The sequence below is a fragment of the Scomber japonicus genome, chromosome 20 (assembly GCF_027409825.1).
Source record: "Scomber japonicus isolate fScoJap1 chromosome 20, fScoJap1.pri, whole genome shotgun sequence".
In the NCBI taxonomy this organism is placed as follows: domain Eukaryota; kingdom Metazoa; phylum Chordata; class Actinopteri; order Scombriformes; family Scombridae; genus Scomber; species Scomber japonicus.
The window spans coordinates 22,729,872-22,749,925 of NC_070597.1; the positions used below are offsets into that span (position 1 = coordinate 22,729,872).

General features: G+C 40.5%; 2 protein-coding genes across 3 annotated transcripts; one reads left to right on the plus strand and one right to left on the minus strand.

The window, feature by feature from the left end:
- Positions 1 to 395: 395 nt before the first annotated feature.
- unc13d (unc-13 homolog D (C. elegans)) lies at positions 396 to 11,532 on the plus strand. Its single transcript, XM_053341997.1, has 34 exons — positions 396 to 517; positions 1,434 to 1,460; positions 2,474 to 2,530; positions 2,635 to 2,691; positions 2,774 to 2,881; positions 2,990 to 3,049; positions 3,249 to 3,315; positions 3,929 to 4,109; positions 4,213 to 4,257; positions 4,356 to 4,427; positions 4,518 to 4,587; positions 4,673 to 4,777; positions 5,017 to 5,109; positions 5,190 to 5,290; positions 5,653 to 5,770; positions 5,936 to 6,057; positions 6,158 to 6,248; positions 6,334 to 6,390; positions 6,490 to 6,587; positions 6,695 to 6,746; positions 6,832 to 6,962; positions 7,410 to 7,527; positions 7,633 to 7,785; positions 7,894 to 7,989; positions 8,081 to 8,287; positions 8,396 to 8,470; positions 8,555 to 8,634; positions 8,754 to 8,868; positions 9,455 to 9,526; positions 9,652 to 9,735; positions 9,809 to 9,929; positions 10,016 to 10,139; positions 10,246 to 10,472; positions 10,949 to 11,532. The coding sequence occupies exons 1-34, from the start codon at positions 458 to 460 to the stop codon at positions 11,059 to 11,061; spliced, it is 3,357 nt and encodes a 1,118-aa protein (XP_053197972.1). The 5' UTR covers positions 396 to 457; the 3' UTR covers positions 11,062 to 11,532.
- A 1,014-nt stretch (positions 11,533 to 12,546) lies between these two features.
- unk (unk zinc finger) lies at positions 12,547 to 19,393 on the minus strand. Of its 2 annotated transcripts, XM_053341998.1 has the most exons (15): positions 19,197 to 19,393; positions 18,359 to 18,568; positions 16,521 to 16,697; positions 16,300 to 16,430; positions 15,863 to 15,998; positions 15,649 to 15,766; positions 15,473 to 15,557; positions 15,049 to 15,368; positions 14,881 to 14,946; positions 14,544 to 14,727; positions 14,354 to 14,455; positions 14,059 to 14,244; positions 13,792 to 13,973; positions 13,390 to 13,650; positions 12,547 to 13,027 (listed from the first exon to the last, which is right to left on the minus strand). In XM_053341998.1, exons 1-15 carry the CDS (start codon positions 19,343 to 19,345, stop codon positions 12,872 to 12,874), a joined length of 2,463 nt encoding a protein of 820 aa, XP_053197973.1. In that variant the 5' UTR covers positions 19,346 to 19,393; the 3' UTR covers positions 12,547 to 12,871. The 2 variants fall into 2 exon arrangements, with proteins under 2 accessions (XP_053197973.1, XP_053197974.1); XM_053341999.1 differs by lacking the exon at positions 12,547 to 13,027 and having other exon boundaries at positions 13,495 to 13,650; positions 13,788 to 13,973.
- Between the last annotated feature and the right edge of the window lie 661 nt (positions 19,394 to 20,054).

A 20,054-nucleotide genomic window follows, 5' to 3' on the forward strand; every position in this document is an offset into this window, starting at 1 on the left:
GTAGCCCGCCTGAGCTTCAGATGATCAGCGATTACAACCAAAGAGCCAGTAAATTACAAGGTTTTTGCTTTGAACGCTTGTGTGTGTGTGCGTGTGTGTGTGTGTGTGTGTGTGTATGTGTGTGTGAGCAAACAAAGTAGTTTGAGGTCTGTTTGAAAAGAGAAAAAGAGAAGGAAAGAGAGAGACAGAGAGGGAGAGATAGATAGAAAGTTTCTATTTTTATATTCAGGCACAAAGTAGGGCACTAGATGAACAAAAAAGTTATAAGTCACAGTTATTGATGTTACCACCTTCTACAGGAAGTGATGACTTCCGGCTGCTGTGTGATACTTCATCGAGACGCATCGCACACACACAGCTTCCCTATCTCACACACACAGAGTACAGCAGTTTACTAGACCAGGAGTTAAGTGTCTGTGTGTATGTGTATGTGTGTGTGTCAAATATTATTATCATTATGTCAGGTCAAAATCAGCTCAACAGGACAGAAGACAACAAACTGCAAACACCTGTGAAGGTAAGGATCCACTTTGCACTAGAGTGTGTTGCTGTATGAAATAATAGTCAATATTTGGCTCCCTGCCAGTTATCATATATCATGGTAGTGATAAGAAAAAAACAATGATGTTGACAAGTATAAAACTGTCTTTTGCGTTGAGGAGAGGGGGGGGGGGGTATTTTAATCATTAACAAACAGATTTTAAGCCTTTTTGTCATTTTCTTTGGGACAAAAAAATCCCCCAAACCTCAAACTGTCAGATGAGTTACGAAGAAATTGTTTCCAGAAATGTAGTCATTCTTTCCAAATGCCTATTTAAAGACGCTGTGACTATGATTCACAATTGTATCTGGATATATGCTTGGATCGCATGATGCAGAGTGAAGCATATTCAACAGGCAAGACTATACAGTGTATTTCTGTATCTGCGTATGTAGCAGTTGTTGTCAACACATTTGGAGGACACTTGTAGCTTTATTGAGCCACCATTTCAGACATGGTGTTTTTACAGTTTTGCAACATCCCTACTATATGCAAACACATGAAAATGATTGCGTGTGATGCTGTTGAGGACTGACACATTTGCATGTGTACCTATTTTTAGGATGTGTTAGTAGTGACTCTCTTTCAGGTGAATTTCCTTGGTTATATTGAGAGGGTTGTTGCCACATTCTTGCCTTGAGCTCAGTTCCATTATCTGAAATAGAGGAAGTCCCTTACAGAACCGACTCAAAGATCAGAAATCAAAAGCATGACTCTTACTTGAGCCAAGTCTATTTCTGTTTTGCATTTGGTATTTGAAGGTGTCTTTGCACATTTGTAACTGATGATGAGGTGTGGTCACCTAGAAATAACTGTTTAACTTTGACATCATTATTATCTGTATTATTTGGTATATTTCAACACTAAACCATCTTGGTCTTCTGTGTTCCAGGACAATGCCTTACCAGGAAAAATACAGGTAAAACACATCACTAGTTGTAGCATTTCTTATAGAGGATTTGTCTGAATTGACCAAACCAGTATTTTTGAATGTTTTAGCACCTTATTACTATTTAACACTTATTTCCATTCATTTATGCAGTATAACTACTACTCAGAGTCTACAGCCATGCTAAAATGGTGACATTTAGCATATATTGTATAATGCCATACCATGTTTACCATCTTTAGCGTTAGCTTCTTCGCTTGAAACACAAAGTACATGTTAGTAAGGCTGATAGGATTGTCATTAGTTTTGCAGGTTTTAGGTAACAAATGGTAAATGGACTGCGTTTATATACACCTGTACTAAATTTCATGGCAATCCATCCAATAGATGTTGAGATATTTCGGTCTTGATCAGAGCAGTGGACCTACAGGCTGACATCGCCACTAACATGACTCTTACTTCAGTTGTGTAATCCGTCACAGCAAACATGAAGTCTATACTGTTTCATTATCATTGTATGGTATCTAGTTCAATTGCAGATAAACCCCAATGATGTCTTCAGACATCATCTCAGCTTGGGTTAGGTGACCACAAATCTACAACTGACTGTAGAGTTTGAAACACGGATATTTGCGAAGCAGTGAGGGTGTAAAAAAAGACAGTTGTTGACAGTAGTTGCAGTATGGGAAGTGTAAGATCCAACGTTTTCGTTACTAGAAATTAAAAATCAGGCTTCTGCTACATCCATTATGTTGATAATCTTTCAAATCCCCCAAAAATTGCAATAATTACCTTCATCTCCTTCCATTATTCACTATGATGGTCAACCAACACAATTGTATACTGCATGGAAATCAATGGAAATCAATGGCAATTTTGACAATAGGAATCATATGTTCACAAATTTGAACCACCACAGTATGGTTTACAAGTATTGGAAGTATTCAAGATTGTAGTATGTGAGCCATACCATTCAAAGTTGCTGCTACTGTCCTCTAAGTACCTCTTTGGTCATTTCATCTTTTTCGTCTTTTTCTTCACAGCTTTCACCAGCTCATGCACGTAAACTGGGGTTGACGAGAAAAGCACGAGACAGGAGGGTAGGTGACGCTCCGTGACTTTCAATCACCTCAAATTTAAACTAAGAATATCTTCACTTGCCACGTGCATCAAACAGAATCACAGATTTGCTTGTTTCCTTCAGGATTTCAAGGAAGCTGAAAACCCTGAAGAGAAAGCAAAAAGGCACAAGGAGCAGGAGGTATCATAATTAATATCTTGTACTTCACATAAAACAAAACTTTCCCCTGCCAAATTCTCACATTGTTTATTTCCATTTAAAGCTCAAGCCTTTGTATAAGGATCTGTTGTACACCATCGCACACAAGATGGGTAAACCGTCGTCAACTGAGGCCTTCACAGATATCCAGCTTCACCAGTATATCAAAGAGGTTAACACCTCCGCTTCACACTTAACATAACCAATAACTTGGCAACAGTGTTGGCGTATGACTGCAAAGATTTTTGTTTTCTCTTATTCTGTCTGTCCTATCTACCAGGCTTTCACAATGACAGAGACAGAGCACAACAGTCTGATGGAGAGTGTACAGCGCACAGAGGTGAGAAAGGAAGTCAGCATGTTTTTTCCAATAAATGCGCCTTTAGAGACCCCTAATATCTATTGATAGTAATCATATCAAGAATCTTGACATTCTCTGTGGTCCAGAAGTGGAAGAAATGTGTCATCTGCATTTCCGATGTTACGCAAAAAGGCTTTCTGTCTACCAATGTATCTAAATCACTGTTTGAATCTTCCAGCCGCCTGCGTACTGCCTGATGGCCACAGTCAAAGAAGCCAAGGAGATTATCGGAAAAGACGTCAGCGGTGAGTTTTTGCTTTGCTTTTGCAGATCAGACAATTGACAAACTCAGTGAGGCAATGACTGGGACTCATCTTCATGTACTTTTATGAAGATATACCTTTCCAGCCAGACAAACTGCAGGTCTCTTGATCGGTTGATTGGTTGGTCCACAATGTACTGACCTGACCTCTTCCTCTGTCCCAGAGGATTAAACCTATTGACTTTGGCGACCCCTGACATTTCTTCCTCTATGTTACAAGTTTTGATTTTGAGTAATATGTTTTGACAACTATTATATGTGTTGCCATGAAATTTAGTGCAAATATTCAAGGTCCCCAGAGGATGAATCCAAATGACTTGTGAACTCCTGACTTCTCATTCAGAACAAGGATACTTCATGTTCATCCTGTGAAACCATTGCTAATTTATGGATTTTTAATTTTTAATTTATAAAATTAAAATACGGAAGTTTTTCAATACTTTGGTAGTATTCCTCTATACTCGTGTGGTGTTTCATGTGATTGTCAGTTCTCATATGGACATTTTATCCTTCAATTTCGCTTCTTATCAACCCTTTGATTTTTGCCCTATCTCTGAATTATGAAATGACCACAGATCTCTGGTGTTTTTGAGCAGGTTTTAGTGACCCATACTGCCTGTTGACCATACTGGTGGACGAAGAAGAGAATCGGACACGCCAATCCAGATCAAAACCATGTAAATCTGTGGTAAAGGACGCTGTATCAAATGATAAGATTTGCGAGACAGATGTAAAGAAGCAGACTCTGAACCCCATCTGGAACCAAACCTTTATACTGTGAGTCTAAATATCTGTTAATGTCCCATAAAAGCAGTTGAAACTTGCATTTCCTTAAAGTTTTACTTATTTTCTTACATTTTGTTATTGTTTTTTTATTTAGGGAGTTTGAAGACATCATTGGCGCCAGCTTCCACCTTGAGATGTGGTGAGAAAAACATCCAGAGATCCACTTGGTCTGCTTTGAAATCATCGTCATTGTAATTCATTCATTATATTTGCTTTGTTGTGCCATTATCATTTCAGGGATAAGGATGAAGAGGTTTCACTCACTCAGAAACTAGAGGACTTCAAAACCAACTTACATAACTTAAGAAGGTACTGTACTCTCTTTCAGATTCTAACTCAAATAGTTGACAAAGCAAAGCAAATGTATGAATCTTTGAATTTTGTTGTTTGTTTTTTTAGGATGATCAAGGAGGCCAAAAAGGAGAAAGGCACTGATGACTTTTTGGGAAACGTTGTCCTAAAACTACAGGTAGTAAATGTATAAACTTGACAAATGCTTTTCTTCTTCTTGTTGTCACCCCAATCTCAAATCCATTCTTATCATCTTAATTTAGGATCTCCACTGCACAGAAGACAACTGGTACGATCTAGAGCCAAGAACAGAGACGTATCCAAATCGCGGCAAATGCCATCTGAATCTCAAGTTCATCCATAAAGCGGTACATCCTGTGACATTCTCTGAGTTTTATATATTGATATATAAAATTACCTCAAGATAAATGAGGAAATGTGCATTCTGTTGAATACACCGATGAAATACCTTGCGGTGGTCTTAAACAGGAACTAGAATTTATGGCTTCTGTACTTAAACAACTTTTCATGAAGTAGTCCAATGTTCTGACACACTTTCTCATTAGTGTGTCCAAACTTTTGACTGTATGTATCATTTGACTGTCAGAGAGACAAGACGCTGAGCAATGGTCAAAGTGCTTATATCAACTACTGTGGGATTTTGCAGCAGTTTGTTCAGTATTATATCTCCAAGCAAAAGGTAAAGGACAAGTTCATTCTTGATCAAATTTATTCTCTTACCGTTGTTTCTTTGTACTTAACTCCCTCATCTTGTTTCAGAGCTCTGCTCCGTGGAAAGGGGCGTTGTGCGGCGAGGCTCAGATTCTGCTGGAGCTTTATGCCACACAGAATGACCTCTCACCTTTTCTTCAGGACCTGGCGTAAGCACCAGTATAACATGAGGCAGACTTAAAGCAGATCAAATGAGTTTTCTTAAGGCTGGGCAATAATTCAGTATTATAAATGAGATATTTTAGCAGCTTTCAGTCGTATTGTATATTGTTGATATGACTATATTGTGCCATGGTTTCACAAAATGGTTAAGTCCAAATTAGTTATTCCAAACAAATTGAGGGGTTTGTGGATACACTTGTCAATAGTGTGATATCAGTATCCCAAAAAAACTGCATTAACATGATAGTGTTTTCAAGTATATCAGACAGCTCTGTGTACAATATTTTACTTTCGGTTGCACTTCTACGTATCAGCTTACTACATTTAAGGATGTTTGTACCCCTAACAGGAAGTGGGTGGCTTACAGTAAACTCTACCAGATCCTAGAAGTGGACTCTTCTGTGATGCTCCAGCAGCTCACCAGTATAGAGTACCACTGGCATCAGCAGGAGCTGCCATACCAACAGGTATGACTCACATGAGATGACTTTCTCAGTCATCAAAATTCTATCTCTCTTGTACAAGGATTATTTTCTTGTTATATAATAGTAGTAACTCATTAATGCCCCAAAACAAGACTAAGTCTTTAAGCACAGGTGGATTTTGAAAAAGGTTTTGCACTTTGTGAACAGAAACAGGAACTTGGGGATTCTCTTCATGGTTTCCTGCAGTATGGACTATGTCTTGTGTCCAAATATAGAGACATCTTCCCCCCAACTCCCAGTGCTACTCCGAAACTACACACCCTGCTCAGGTACACCTTGTTGTATCTCTATATATACTGTATTTGTGTTAACTGACATAATTCTTGTAATTTAGTGAACAGATTACGCAACACGATTCATTTTTTTCAGAATCTTGGTCCAGATCTGTAAGACTCAGGCATTTCAGAAACTGAACCCAGCTCAGGTTGAGCTGAATGATGAAGTCATGGAGGCCATACAGGTCAGTAATCGTACTAACAAGGTTATTACATCCTGAAGAGATATCATACGTTTTTAATTACTTATGATATTACTTTTAATATCAGACAGGTACACAGGAGTGGTTTGCCATCAAAAAAGGTTTACATCAGCCAATGACAAAGGTAAAGAAAGCTTTCACTGTGAATTGTAATTGAGGTTTCTAAATTTCCCCATTTTATTTCACAGTAATCATGTTATTTTTTCACAATGCTGACACACAGGACCGGTCAGAGATTGTGAACGCCCTCTCCAGGTTGATCGGAGAGGTGCAGGAAGATGTAAAACACAACAAGGATGTTTGGAACAGAGTATTTGTCAGGTAAGGAGGGGGAATCTGTAGGTGTCAACAGATACTAACAAACTAAACTTCATGAAGAATATTTAAATTCTTGTTATAATGAATATGTTTCTTTCTCAATCTCATAGTGCTGTGCAAGTGGATGTGTTCACTGTCGTCTATCAGAAGTATGACTCTCTGGTAAGTGGAACTGTTTGAGTCATCTTAACTTCCTGTCTTTTATTCAGTTATTTCACTTCATCATCTTTCCTCCTCTCCTACATAGCTTGCAAAAGAAGTGGGGGAAACCTTATCCCTGATGGAGGGTCAGATGGAGCAACCTCTAGCCAACAGCCTGTTCCCTGTTTACCTTAGCCTGCAGGCCATCCACAAAGACAAGGCCTTCTTACAGAAAAGGTCAGAAATCATCCACAAAACACTCTCCAGCAGCTTTTTTGTTTGATGTAGCTCAACATCTTCATCAGATCAGAACAGGTAGCCCTATACATAAAGTGGACAAAGTGGATGTTAACACTACATAAAGGTTGATGTTGTTACAATACACTTTTATGCAAATTTAATACTTTTACCCAACTATTTCAACCATTTATCCATTACTTTAAGCTAATTATTTCACAAGTTAATTGTTTACTTTAACTTTAGGGTATTCTAATTAACTAGGGTTGGTAGGGGACGGTCTGTGTTCTGTGCAGTTGGCATATTACCTAGGGTACAAGAGTCCTAAGTTGGGCATCACTACTCTACAACATACATCTCAAACAGGAAAACACTTTCACCCTGCCACTATAGTCATCAAAATGTTTGAGGTGGTACAGGAGGTCAAGAGTTTGTCTGTTGTTTCAGGGGATTACTCCAGCTGACAAACTTCCATGAAGGCTTCAGAGACGCTCTGCCTTACTGGTTGAACCAGGCATTCAGCACCACTCAGGACAGGGTGGAGAAGGCTGTGCAGATGGACCAGGTAACACTTTTTGTTTTACTAGTGCATGACTGTTATTATAATGGCCGTATTTTATTTCATCCACAGACAGAGACAATATTATCCTTATATGTTTTAAATTCTCAGCTACAGCCCCTTCAGTCTGGTTCAGTACCCATAAAACACAGTTCCTCAGCAGTGGACCTGGTGGCATGTATCCAGCCGATTTGCAAGCTGTGGGAGCAGCTGTCCTGGCCTGACCCTGAGGAGGCCTTCATGCTCATGGTCAAAATCACAGAGGTAGATCATGTTGCCATTAACATGGTCGTAATCAGACATTCAACTCACTAAATCGACAGAATGCCAGTAGTTGGCTGTGGTCAACTTTCTTTCTCTGTGTGTTATCAGGATGTGTGTAAGATTGTGGTGACCTATTGTAACATCCTGAAGGAGAGGGTGAGGGTGCTCTCTGAGAACTCTGACCACGGCAGCGCCATCAACATGGTGAGCACAGACAGCAGAAAAGACTTTATTAGAAATGTTTCTGGTGCAACATGATCCACAGGAATCTCACATCTCCCCCTTCTCTCTACAGCTGTGTGTGGTAGTGAATGACCTGGAACATTTACGAACCGTCCTCAACCGGCTTCCTACGCAGCTGAACTGGGCAGGACTTCGAGAGCGGACTCATCACGTCATCCAAGAAAGTCAGTTTCATAACACGCTGCCATCTCAGCTTCAGCAAGCACAGAGTGTCCTCGGAAAAGAGATCCGCTCCGCTTTAGACACTCTGGGGAAAAGGGTGTGTACATGTGTGAGAGTTTGATCACTAATAAATCACCTTTATGGAAAATCAAATGACAATATTCTTAAAAATCATAAATATCAATCTATATGTTTGTCACTGAAGCTGAATACAGACATTGGGACTCATGTCAAAAGCATGTCAACCAGGCGGAGGATTCCCTCCAAGTCCACAGAGGATGTGAGTGACCATCACTACCAATGATTTTAGCACAGATACAGATGCCTATTATGTTTGCCTAATACCCAGACTCCTCTATTTTAGGCTGCAGCTCCTCTCATGCGTTATCTGGAGAAAGAGCTACAGTATATGAACGAAAACCTGGTTCAAGAGAACTTCAACAGGTGCTAAACTTGATCGTCTTTTCTATCACCCTCATTTCTAATGGCTCCATATGTTACACATTTTTAATTTGTTTTGTGCCATTTTGTATCATCTCATTGTTTTTTTCTCACTTGTTCAGTCTCCTGACTCCTTTGTGGAATAACTCAGTGATGATCCTCTACCACGAGGCTACGAAGAACCCACAGCAAGAGGGGCTCATGGTGTTCTGCCAAAGACTGCTGTATACACTGCAGGTCGGTCCTCTGCCACATGGTTCACTTGACTACCAGGGCAGAACACTACTTTTATTGTAAATTAGCACACGTGTCAGCTCAGGCTACCATGCTTCCTTGCCAAATTGTTGAAATAGACTTTTTATTACTTTTTATGGCATAATCAGGTAGCTAATAGTAGAGAGATTATAAAACATTAGGGAATATAGGAAAACATAATGTAACAAAACCCTAGTTTTGTTACATTATGTTGGCACCCTAACCCTTAAGTCATAAGGGCATCCCTACTCAAAATGTTTAGCCATGGGCAAATGATCTACACTCATTCATAGTACCCAGAGGATAACCAGCTACCTGCAAAACTAATGACATTTCCAACAACCAATAACATTTGACTAAACTAAGATGGTGAATCTGGTAAATATTACCTGCTAAACATTAGCATTTTAACATTATGAATGTAACATTTTACACTGTAAGCACGTTATGCTTATGTTTGCATTTAATTCAACACATCACTGTGACTGATTACAGCTTCACAGACTGCTAGCATGGCTGAAGACTAGGATTAACGATGCTTTTGTTTTTTTTGTTTTGTGTATTTCAGTGCCTAGAACAGTGCTTCCATGCAGAGGGAAATGGACTTCCTCTGAAGACACTCCACTCTGATCAGTACAAGGTGATAAACTTGAGGATTACGTGTTTTCATTTGTTCAGACCAAAGTGAAATAGGTTGAGAAAAGTGGCAAAAAGCAGAGTGAAAAACACACAATTTACAATGAAATCTCTCTCCCGTCTGTTCAGGTTCTCAAATCTCACCTGACTCACCATTCCCTGAGCAGCAATCAGCTATTTGAGAAGTTCCTTGAGAGGAAAATATGGGAACAGGTGAGATAGTCACCTCTTTCATGTTCTGTTTGGAGAATTGTGTGCATTGTTTTAAACTCTGTTTCTGCTTCAGAATGTGTACAGCGGAGAGAAATACGGTGCGGTCACCCTCCTCACGTCCTACAGGAGGTCAGATCACAGACTGAGAGTTGAGGTGTTGAATGCAGTCAACCTCTTACCAATGGACTCTAATGGTGAGCCTTCACAGAACAACCACAATCATAGATACATAAACACAAAACAATGCCTATTACTATGATATCTCTAATGCTTTTGGCAGGTTTGAGCGACCCGTTTGTGCAGCTGTGTCTGGAGCCTCAACACACCTTTCCCGAAGTTGAGGCTCGCTGCACTCAGATCAAAAACTGTGATCTCAATCCCCTTTTCGATGAGGTCTTTGAGTTGTAAGTTTAATCAATATTCTTTTGCGTATCCGATTTCTTCCTCTTTCTAGATGTTTTACAACTCTTTTACCTCCATACTCTGCTCTCCATCTCCTTCATATCACAGCATGGTTTCACTAGATCAGTGCCAGGCTCCCGGGGCTTGCCTGGTGGTGACGGTTCTGGACCACGACACCCTAAGGACAGATGACTTTGAAGGAGAGGCCTTCCTGGCTCTCAAAGCGATACCAGGAGTTGGTGGAGTAAGGGAAGCAGCTGCAGATGGACTCGGTTCAGAGTCAGATCCCACCCCAGCTCAGATACGCCTGCCTCTGATGCATCCTAAACCTAACGGTATGATTTGTCAGTGAGTTCAGACAGGATAGACAAGTTGAAGTAAGACTAACTGGTCACTATAGTATTGAATTTAACAGCTAAAGATCCATACATTTCTCTTATAAGTGGAGACCAAAATCGTTTGCTGATACATTGTGTTGCAGATTTTTCTGCTGCAAGTAGGTGAATGAAAAAAATAATTCATTCTGCTTCAAGGCCTGTATCAAGTCTCAATATTGTGTTTCACTTCTGCATAGTCCAAGATTTTTATTAAATTTGCCCAAACTCATTGAGACACAGTAAGTTTGGGACTTTGCAATATTGGTGCAAAGATATCCTGTATTGGTAGCTTCAATACAACAACCTGTGGTCTGGTTTTAAGCAGCTTACTGCATTCTTTGTGTCTGATTCTGACATCACTAAAATAGCAATTTTAAAGTGCCACTAAGACTTCCTGCAAATCTTGAACTTGTGTCTCTATGCACATTTTCCAGATGACAGTATCCTGAAGTTACTGGAGTCCCGTAAAGCAGAGCGGGAGGCACAGGCCTTTGTGAAGAAGCGAAGACAGAGAGAGAAACAGTCCCAGGAAGAGATTCAACCGTGAAAAACACACTCAGACAATTCTTTCCTCCAAAAATATACAATTTGTTTTAATGATCTGTACCAAAAAACAAACAAAAAATTCCACTCAGAGGGAAACACTGGTGTTGGATGAGTTGTGTGTGGACAGTATGCTGAGCACGAGTTTACCAGAGACCATCACAGTGATCATGAACACTTTCACACCTGCATTTGAACCTCACACACCTTTTAGCTGTCTGTTTCCTGATGCTTTGTCTAATCAGTGCAAGAGATAAGTATGACATCACTTAACTATGTATATATATAATATATATTAGACTACATTTGACACACTGTGAAATGTCAAAGATTACTACAAATGTAAAAATTTTGGCAGAGAAACCTGTCACACATTGATTTTAAACATAGCTAAAGGGCTGTTTTTAACAAAAAGGTGTACATTTGAGTTAACATGAAAAGCGTAAGTAAAAATAAAAAATATGTAATTTCAAAAGACTACACAAGTTGACTGAGTATATTTGCCTTGATTGTGTTAACATGCTTTCCTCTTCCAGTTTATGCAGAAGAATATTTGAGAAAACCTGAGTGCTTTAACAGAGGCCATCTGTTATAAATTTTAACAAATAGTACAAAATGTTAAATATTTACTGTCATTATTGAACAGTAATTGACATTTTGTTTTAATTTATTTTGCTAAAAAACTATGAAAAAAAAAGAAGAAAAAAAAATTCAATATAATCTAGACAAGCGCTACCAGCACACTGGTATGACGGCCTCCTTTGGCTGTAGCAATATAAGATCATTGTCTGGATGAAACTAAGTATGCCCTTTAACTGTTTTCAGTCAGACCTGTTGATTTTGTTGAGACTGATGGTCACCTTCAAAAATATAAATTAAAAAACCTGCTAACCTGCCATGTCATCCATCCATTTACACATTTTAAGATCTTTGCTGGTACTAAATTCGCATCTTTCCAGAAACCATGATACAGATACTCATAATACCCTGATGTGGGGATTTTGAGTAGCTCACTGATACTTAAAGCCCATCAAGCACCACTTAGCTATGCCTCAGTCAAGGAGATCTTGTTCTATGTGGCATAGTCACTTTAGCTAAAATTACTTTTTAGTTAAACGCCTCCAAATGAGGACTTCTCACAATGGTGTAATATGAGGACTATATGGTTTATGGGGACTGTGGGGTATCATAAGTAACTTGATTTCTGGAGACATTCCTGTTGAACCTTTAAATAAAATGTTTTGGAGCTTTGAGTACCAATAACCCAAATGCCATTGACCTTTGTTGAACTACTCTGACAGCAGACATCTCCAAACCTCAGCGAATCACATTGAAACTATCCACATGGACATACAGCACTTCAGAAATGTTTTCTTTAGGGTGCTTTTGCTCATGCTTTAAATAGATCAAAGTATGATTGAGAACCATTGATGTCAATGTTCATAGATAAGGTAAGAGAAATAACAGCTGATGGAACTTGGGTAAAAAAACAAAAAAACAGTGTTGCTGGTCAAGAACATTAACTAGTAAATTTTACTGGTGTTCCAATGGAATCACTGGAATATATAATAATCCTAAATTACACATTAAGAGCTCTTACTTTCTGACCATAGCTCACTAAGGTCATTTATCAGTAAACATCATTGTAAAAGTACAAAACCAGATCAGTGCTTGTGTTTTTTCCACACTATAAAAAAAAGACCTCGACATGATTATTCGAATGCCGTTTGAGATCAAAGGCTGGTATCTGTGGAATCAGGATTGACTGGTCTGGAATCTGCAATGGTCCATGGTGGTCTGACTGGGCCGTGAGGTCAAGAGAGCTGCTGCTCCAGCGTTTGTTCGGGGCAGAGCGGACACTCTGTAGAGGTGGAGCAGCTCTCACACTGTAGTCCGTGACCGCAGGGCAGGGACACCGAGCCCTGCTCTCCACACGTCACACAGCACTGTCTCTGTTTCCTGTACACCACCTTGGTAAACACAGAGGAAGATTTTGAGATCTCTTTAGCTGAAGAATGATGATTTAGAGGTTAACCGCTGCTTTATGATCTAAGTAACACTAACACTTAGGAATTTGGGTGCAGTTTCCTACAGTTGAAGGCAACACTTTGTGCTCTGGGAACTTGTAATGGGCATTTATCATCATTTCTGTCATTTCATACACCATACAAATAAAAAAACCTGTTTAACATTCATTAAAAATACCAATGGGCACTGATTGGCTACAATGCTAGCACTGAGATGTTTAAATTACGTGAGAATTCTTAAGAAAACTATTTAAGCAGAACACACAATTTTGGGGTGATACAAGTTTAGCGTAGTCTATTATTACCTGTTCCACAGCGTGTAGACAGCTGCAGAGCTGAGCCTGCAGACTGAGGACTGATTCCAGAGGCAGTCGGTGCAGTAGCTGGAGTTGGTGCAGTGCTAGATGGGGATTGTCGCCGCTCCTTAAGCTCTCCAGCGCCTCCTGCAGGAGAGAGGCCTGTCTCTGTGCTTCCTCCTCTGCCTGCCTGGCTCTCTCTGCCTCCATGGCTAACCGTGCTGCATGGGCACGAGAGTCCTCTGCATCTGATTTAAGTGTGGCCCAAGACTGCAAGACAAAGGAAGACGAAAAATAAGAATAACTCAACAGTCGTTACATTATGTATAAAGATGCAGGTGACTGTACTAAATCAAACACAAACAGCCCTTTAACAGATGTGCACACACACATGCACCACTACATACCTACCTGAGCTGTGTGTCTCCAATTGTGACCCCAATGCTTCAGTGTCCTGTGAGCCTCCTCCAGCTCCTGTTTGAGCCTGGAGGACTCTGCACAGGGACCAGAGGCCAGTAGGGTGGGGGGTGTACCAGGTGAACCCTGGCCTGATGGGAAATGCTCCCATATATTACTGCTCATACCATTCAGACCTTCAAAGAGACAAGATTACATGTAAGCAAAAATCAGAGTATCTCAAAATACACTGCTTGATTCACTGAATTACATTCCACGAACCTAAAGAGCTATGAGATGGTCCCAGGAAGGAGCTCTCTGATTGGCTAGGTTGTGACAGGTGAGCAGAAAAGAATGGTGAAGCGTGTGGCCTGATTGGAGGAGAGGGTGAAGGGGAGCTGAAAGGAGCAGAGCTGCTGAAGGATCCTGGGATGTTGACTGGGGCGGAGCTCTGAAGTTGACTACCTCCTATAAAAGGCAAAGAGACAAAGAGTGATGAGTTTGTGTAAAACAGTAAATGCCTTTATGTGCAGATTATACACAATTATGAGTGTTCATGCTTGTGTCATTAAATTACCCAGCATCACTCCTACACTGGGCAGACCAGAGCTACTCTCCAAGCTCCTCTCCAACGCTGACACACCAAAATCATTCAGGTCAAGATCATCCAGGGCTGACTCTGTAACACACACAATTTAGATTTACAGTTACTCCACATCTTTTAAGTCACTACAGCTTTGTAATATGGATTCAAAATGTTGACTTACCGACAACTGACTCCACTGTCTCGCTGGTGGGGTAGAAAGGCAGGGCGTTGGCGTTCATGCCTGATGAGATGCTGGTTAACGTGTGTCCGAGAGGGGCGGGGCTAGGCGGTGTGGCGGCCAGACTTGAGGGGATGCTGGAGGACAAACTCAGAGGGCTGCCCACCGGCAAAAACACCAACAAGTCCTGAAGTAGACAGAATGTAGTCGTAAGAGACACACGTGACACTTTAGTTACTCACAACAATAGTATTCTACCTGAAGAAAATATGTGGACAAGATCAAAGTATGTAGAATGTGAGATAGAAACATCATTTGTTATGTACTGTAGTAATTCTACCTGTTTGCTTTGTGCTGTTGCTATTTCTCTGTGACGCTGCTCTAGAGCAAAACTCCTTTGCTTGGCCTGAAACCACAAACAATATATTGATGATGTCAAAAACATGAAGAAAAAGAAAATCCAACATTAATCCCCAATTCCCCTTTCTCACTCATCTGCCCATCTCACCTGATCCTCCCTCTCAAATCCAGGCGCCCTGCCGTACCCTCCCTCTCCTGCCCAAGGAGACAAAGGCTCTCCTCCTCCTCCTCCTCCTCCTCCTCCTGCGCTCATGTCCTCGCACAGAGACAGGACGCTACCCAGCAGTCCATGCTCCGCCACACGCGACCCGACGGAGGGGGAGAAGGGGTCAGTGACGGACCCATGGCCCATGTTGTGTCCGCTCGGACTTGAAGAAGCCTCTTGGGAAGAAGGGAGGGGGTCTGGAGGTCTGGGAGGTGGAGGGGAGCTGGGCATGGGGAAGGATGGTTCCTCGGAGACGAAGGGCTCTGGAGGAGGTTTTGAAAAAAAGGAAAAATATGATGAATACAATGTTAAATGAATCATGAGATGTTTGTTTTGTAGTAAATTGAGATGTATTATTGGGACTTACTTTCAACATGAGCAAAGGCACAGAAAGGTCCTCTGGGACAGCTGCCACACTGCTGCATGTCATTACACTTTGTGGATTTATAGATCTGTGACAAAACAACACATCGACACACAGTCATACTCATGCTCTGCGATGCCTGGTCCAGATGTGTACACTCTCTTTTAAAACTGACAAACCTCTGGATGAAACTGTTGCTCCGTTCTCGTGTGGCAGTACTGACATCCCTCTGCTCCTTCACATTTACTGGGATCTCCCCACTCCTCGCTCTGTTTTACAGCTGGACACGGCAGAGCTCTGCGGAGGCAAGAAAAAACAAAACAAAAACGTATTGTTTTAAACACGCTGATGGCTGAACTGAATCAGCTCTTTTTAAATAGAATAATAAAGCACCTGTATTTGTGCTTGTGGGGGCTGCGTCTCCTGTCTTTGCTGTTGTGGTAATATGGACAGGCGTAACCTTGACGGCACAGACGAGGAGGTTTCTTACAGAGTTCTGTCTTGTAGTGGGACAGCACGTAGTTGTTATCTGAAGAGTTAGAACACAATGGGAGAAAATGAAGCAGGCATGTGATAACAGCTGGTTAAAGAGACTTTAAATTGACTTATTTGACAGTGAAATGATGGATAGCCTCTAAACACAGCAACAGGAGAGAGACTGTTGCTGTGTTTACAGGTTTGGCACCAAAGGCAGCAATAAAAAGCTTCATTAATACAAAAGAATAAAAGATATAGCACTAGCCAGCATAAAAAAACAGGTTTAATCATTTTATGAGAATTATCACACGAGGTGGAAAATGAGTCAGATGAAGCCGTTGTGTGTGATTAACCTTGCCAGCGTGGTTCCTCACTCAGGATCTTCTCTATGAGTGCGGTGCTTGCTGCCTGTCCTGACTGTCCGTCTCCTCCGCCTCCCTCTGTGGGTCCCGAGCCGCCTTGAGTCTCCATCACCTGCACTTCCCTGCAAGATCCACAGTGTGTAAAACAACTACAAGACAAACATTTACACACACACAGTATCTTTATCTGATCAGAGAGTTATTCTGTGCACCTGATGTCATAAACGGGGCTGCGCAAGTCATGTGACCCGTGTGCAAAGGCGCAGTGGGAGCCGTTCTTGCTGCAGTGTCCTTTCGCGTCTGTTTCATGGATGCATGAGCCCGTCTTATAGTAGCGGAGGTGGTATCTGCGCTCTGTGTCCCCCGCTGTCCGATGGAGGAACGAACATCTGGAAATAAAGATACAACGTAAAGACATGCAGTTGTTTTAAAGCACATTGTGCACATACTGAAAACAATCTAACTAATAAGGGTGAAACACTCATTTTTTATATAAAAGATTTTTTTTGTATGTGCAAATGTTAGGGGTTTAATAAAATCTAGAATTTGACAGTAAAACAGTTGTGCAACCACCAAACACCCAAGTTACAAGTGCTAGTGATGTAAGGCTAATTCTTTTCAAGGATCCAACACATGAGTCATACAATAGTTTTACTGGACAACATTGCAATTACACAGCATTTGCTTATTTGCACAAAATCACACTTAATTGAAGCTTTTTAACAGCTAAACTTTGACTTTATTAGACATACAGGTATTTATGCATGTGTTCTTTCCCGATGAGCCTGACAGATATATCAGTCAGCTGATATTATCAGCTGATATTGGTCTGTCACAGATGTATTGGTATTGGCATATATGTTGTCTGATATGTGAAAGAATTTTTTTTAAAGTTATACAGTTAGCATTTAATGTATATTTGATCATTTTGTCTTGATATTATGTACATGTATTTTTTTTAAACTTATTTAGTTATAGTTATTTATAATGATTAACTTCCCAGTGTAGTTTACTATCTCACTGCATTGACGTCATTTTATACAATAAAGTTTATTGTCAAACTGTAAAGTGTCATGCCTTCATTTCATATCTTTGTCACAAGTGTTTGATAACTACATTTAAAGGATTGCTGCAAAAATGTGTATTTATGTATGGGCTGACATATTAAGTTTTTTACTCTTTACCATCAGTATAAGCCCCAAAAATCCAGTATGGGTCGGGCCCTACCTATGACTTCAATCAGGAAGTTCTAAATGCTTTCCCTCCTTTGTGTATAAGTGGTTACAAGCTATACTGAAATGAAAAGTGAAACAGGAATAGTCTGAATAGTTCACGTAGCGTGCCTTAAAATGAATCATTACCATATATCAAAGACGTCGCTTTTTGACCCTGAATCTACTTCCAGCCATCACATTTGCCTTCTCTTTGTCTGTATAAACTGTATAAAAGACCATAATGGTTCAGCACATTCAGTCTAAAAGAGACCTACAGTGTGAGAGACGTTGAGGGTGTGTTGCTGTTCAGGTGCTAATGCAAACTGTGACATTTATGCATCAGCTGCTATTTTTCCAAGATTGTTCATTTGACTTACAATTGTCCATAGGGTGTTTCCTCAAGCTCTACCACTTCACTACTTTAAATCCTGAATGTGCAGGATGTTGCATAACAAAAGAGCTTCTTTTTTCATGGGTGAAAGCTTGCAAACATTGGAGATGAGATGTGAATGTTGCTCTAGTTAGAAGATGGAAAAGAGGTTTCTGTCAAAAAAAACCCCAAATCTATTAGATGTATGAGGTTTCCATCAAAATCCATCCACTGAAGGTTTAATTCAGTCCCTGGTACAACCTTTAAATATTTTAATATTGCTGATATTATCTCCAATATCTCCAATCTTAGATATAGTGTGGTCAGTTATGCAATTCAGTTTAAAATCAACAAAACACTTCTCCTTTACACAGTCATCTGAGCTGTTATGTTTCAAGTGTTTGTTCTCTTTAGGCGACAACGATCCCTGAACATGCAAACACGCTGAAATCTTAGCTGCACTCACTCATCTCCATCAGCACATGTGCCCGTTCCCTCATCGTATTTGGTGCAGTAGACGTCGGGGCTGTAGTTGAAGGTCCCGTCCCGTCTGCGGATTGGTCTGCGGCGCCGCTGGTTCAGGAAGTGCCAGTAGAAACAGGAAAAAGGCCGGTGCTGTGTACACTTGTGCTGTACGAAGAGAGGGCACTGCTCTGTTCTGAACTCCTTCAGATATCTGAAAGAGAAGCAAGAAAGAAGAGTGCATTAATACCATCATTCTTGTCTTTTACGTGAAGTTTAAATGCACTTACTCAAAGTAAAAGTGTTTGCATATTTAATCACAGTACATTCAATATGCTTTCCTGTAGTTATCACTTCTCCTTACTTGAATATCTGCCATTAAACCACAGTTTCCCCTTGGAGGACCACAATAGAAACAGTAACTGTGTTTTTATCCTTGAAAATGAAATTCTATGTCAAGACTGAGTAACTGCAGTCGTGCATAAACTTTAATGTTGTCAAATCAATATCTATCTATCTCTCCATCTGTCTTACTGTGTGTTTTGTTGCTGTGATGACGCTCTTCCACCAGATAGACTATTGTATAATTCACCTAAATTAGCAGTAAGCGATATGTAGCAGTAACATATGTTAAAAAGCAAACACATTGAACATTGCTGTGCTACAAAGCTTGTAATCTATGGCTAGTGTCAGTGAGTAATGTTAGGCCTGCTCAAATTAATAACCACATTATATCAGAATAAGCTCGGTTCAATTAAAACAACACCAAGTTTATTATTTGCTTATTTTTCCCCCTGAAAAACACATTAGCTGAGGTTTAGTATACGCTACTAGCTACGTACGTGTAATGTTGAGGTTTCTCGGGCTGTACGTTCAACACGGTCGCGGGAGATGTCGAGCCCCCAGCGGGCGAAGACGAAGAGGACGAGGAGGGTCCCCCGGTGGTCGTCGCTGCCGAAGATGAGGGGGGCTGTGAGTGTGTTTTAGACATTTTTTTTGGCCGTTTGAAGCGTAACGACGAGAAGCTTGTTTTTAGCTTAACGGCTAGCTAGTCTCGTTAGCTTCGAAATCCGCATTCTACGACGATGTGAGTTTGCGCAGGAGAAGAAGGAAGTAGTACCAAATGCCGCGTTCAGGTCACGTCGGAGTAATCGTTAATTGCGACATTCCGACACGTAAAAAAAGTTCACGTCAATATCCAAGTAACAAAGTTGAAGATATAGCCATTATGTGCAGAAATTAAAAAAAGGGCATTGGTAATAAGTCGTAGCTTTTGTGTGGAGCCCAGAACGACGCTGGTACATGTATTTTGGTCTTTGGCCCACATATAAAACAACGGTGGTGTAAATAGTTCAGATGAATTGCTTGTTCATATCAACCTCACTTTGTATTACTTTAGAAAAAAATGTATTGTTTGGTTTCTAAATATGCCAGCAATCCCTGCTCGCAGTTCTATTTCATTCATTTGTTCACTATTTTATTCACTATTAATCTCTTTATGACGTTGTCAGCTGATGTAATGATGGTGTTAATCGTGAAACATGACAATATCTAAAAGTGCATCACATGGCTACCTTCATACAAGGAGCATGTAAGAGGTCACGTTTATGTTTTTTGATGTTCTACATCTTATTGGATGTACCAAGTGTCCATTTCGGGAAATGGACCAATGAGTGTATAGTCTTTTACACGCATGACGT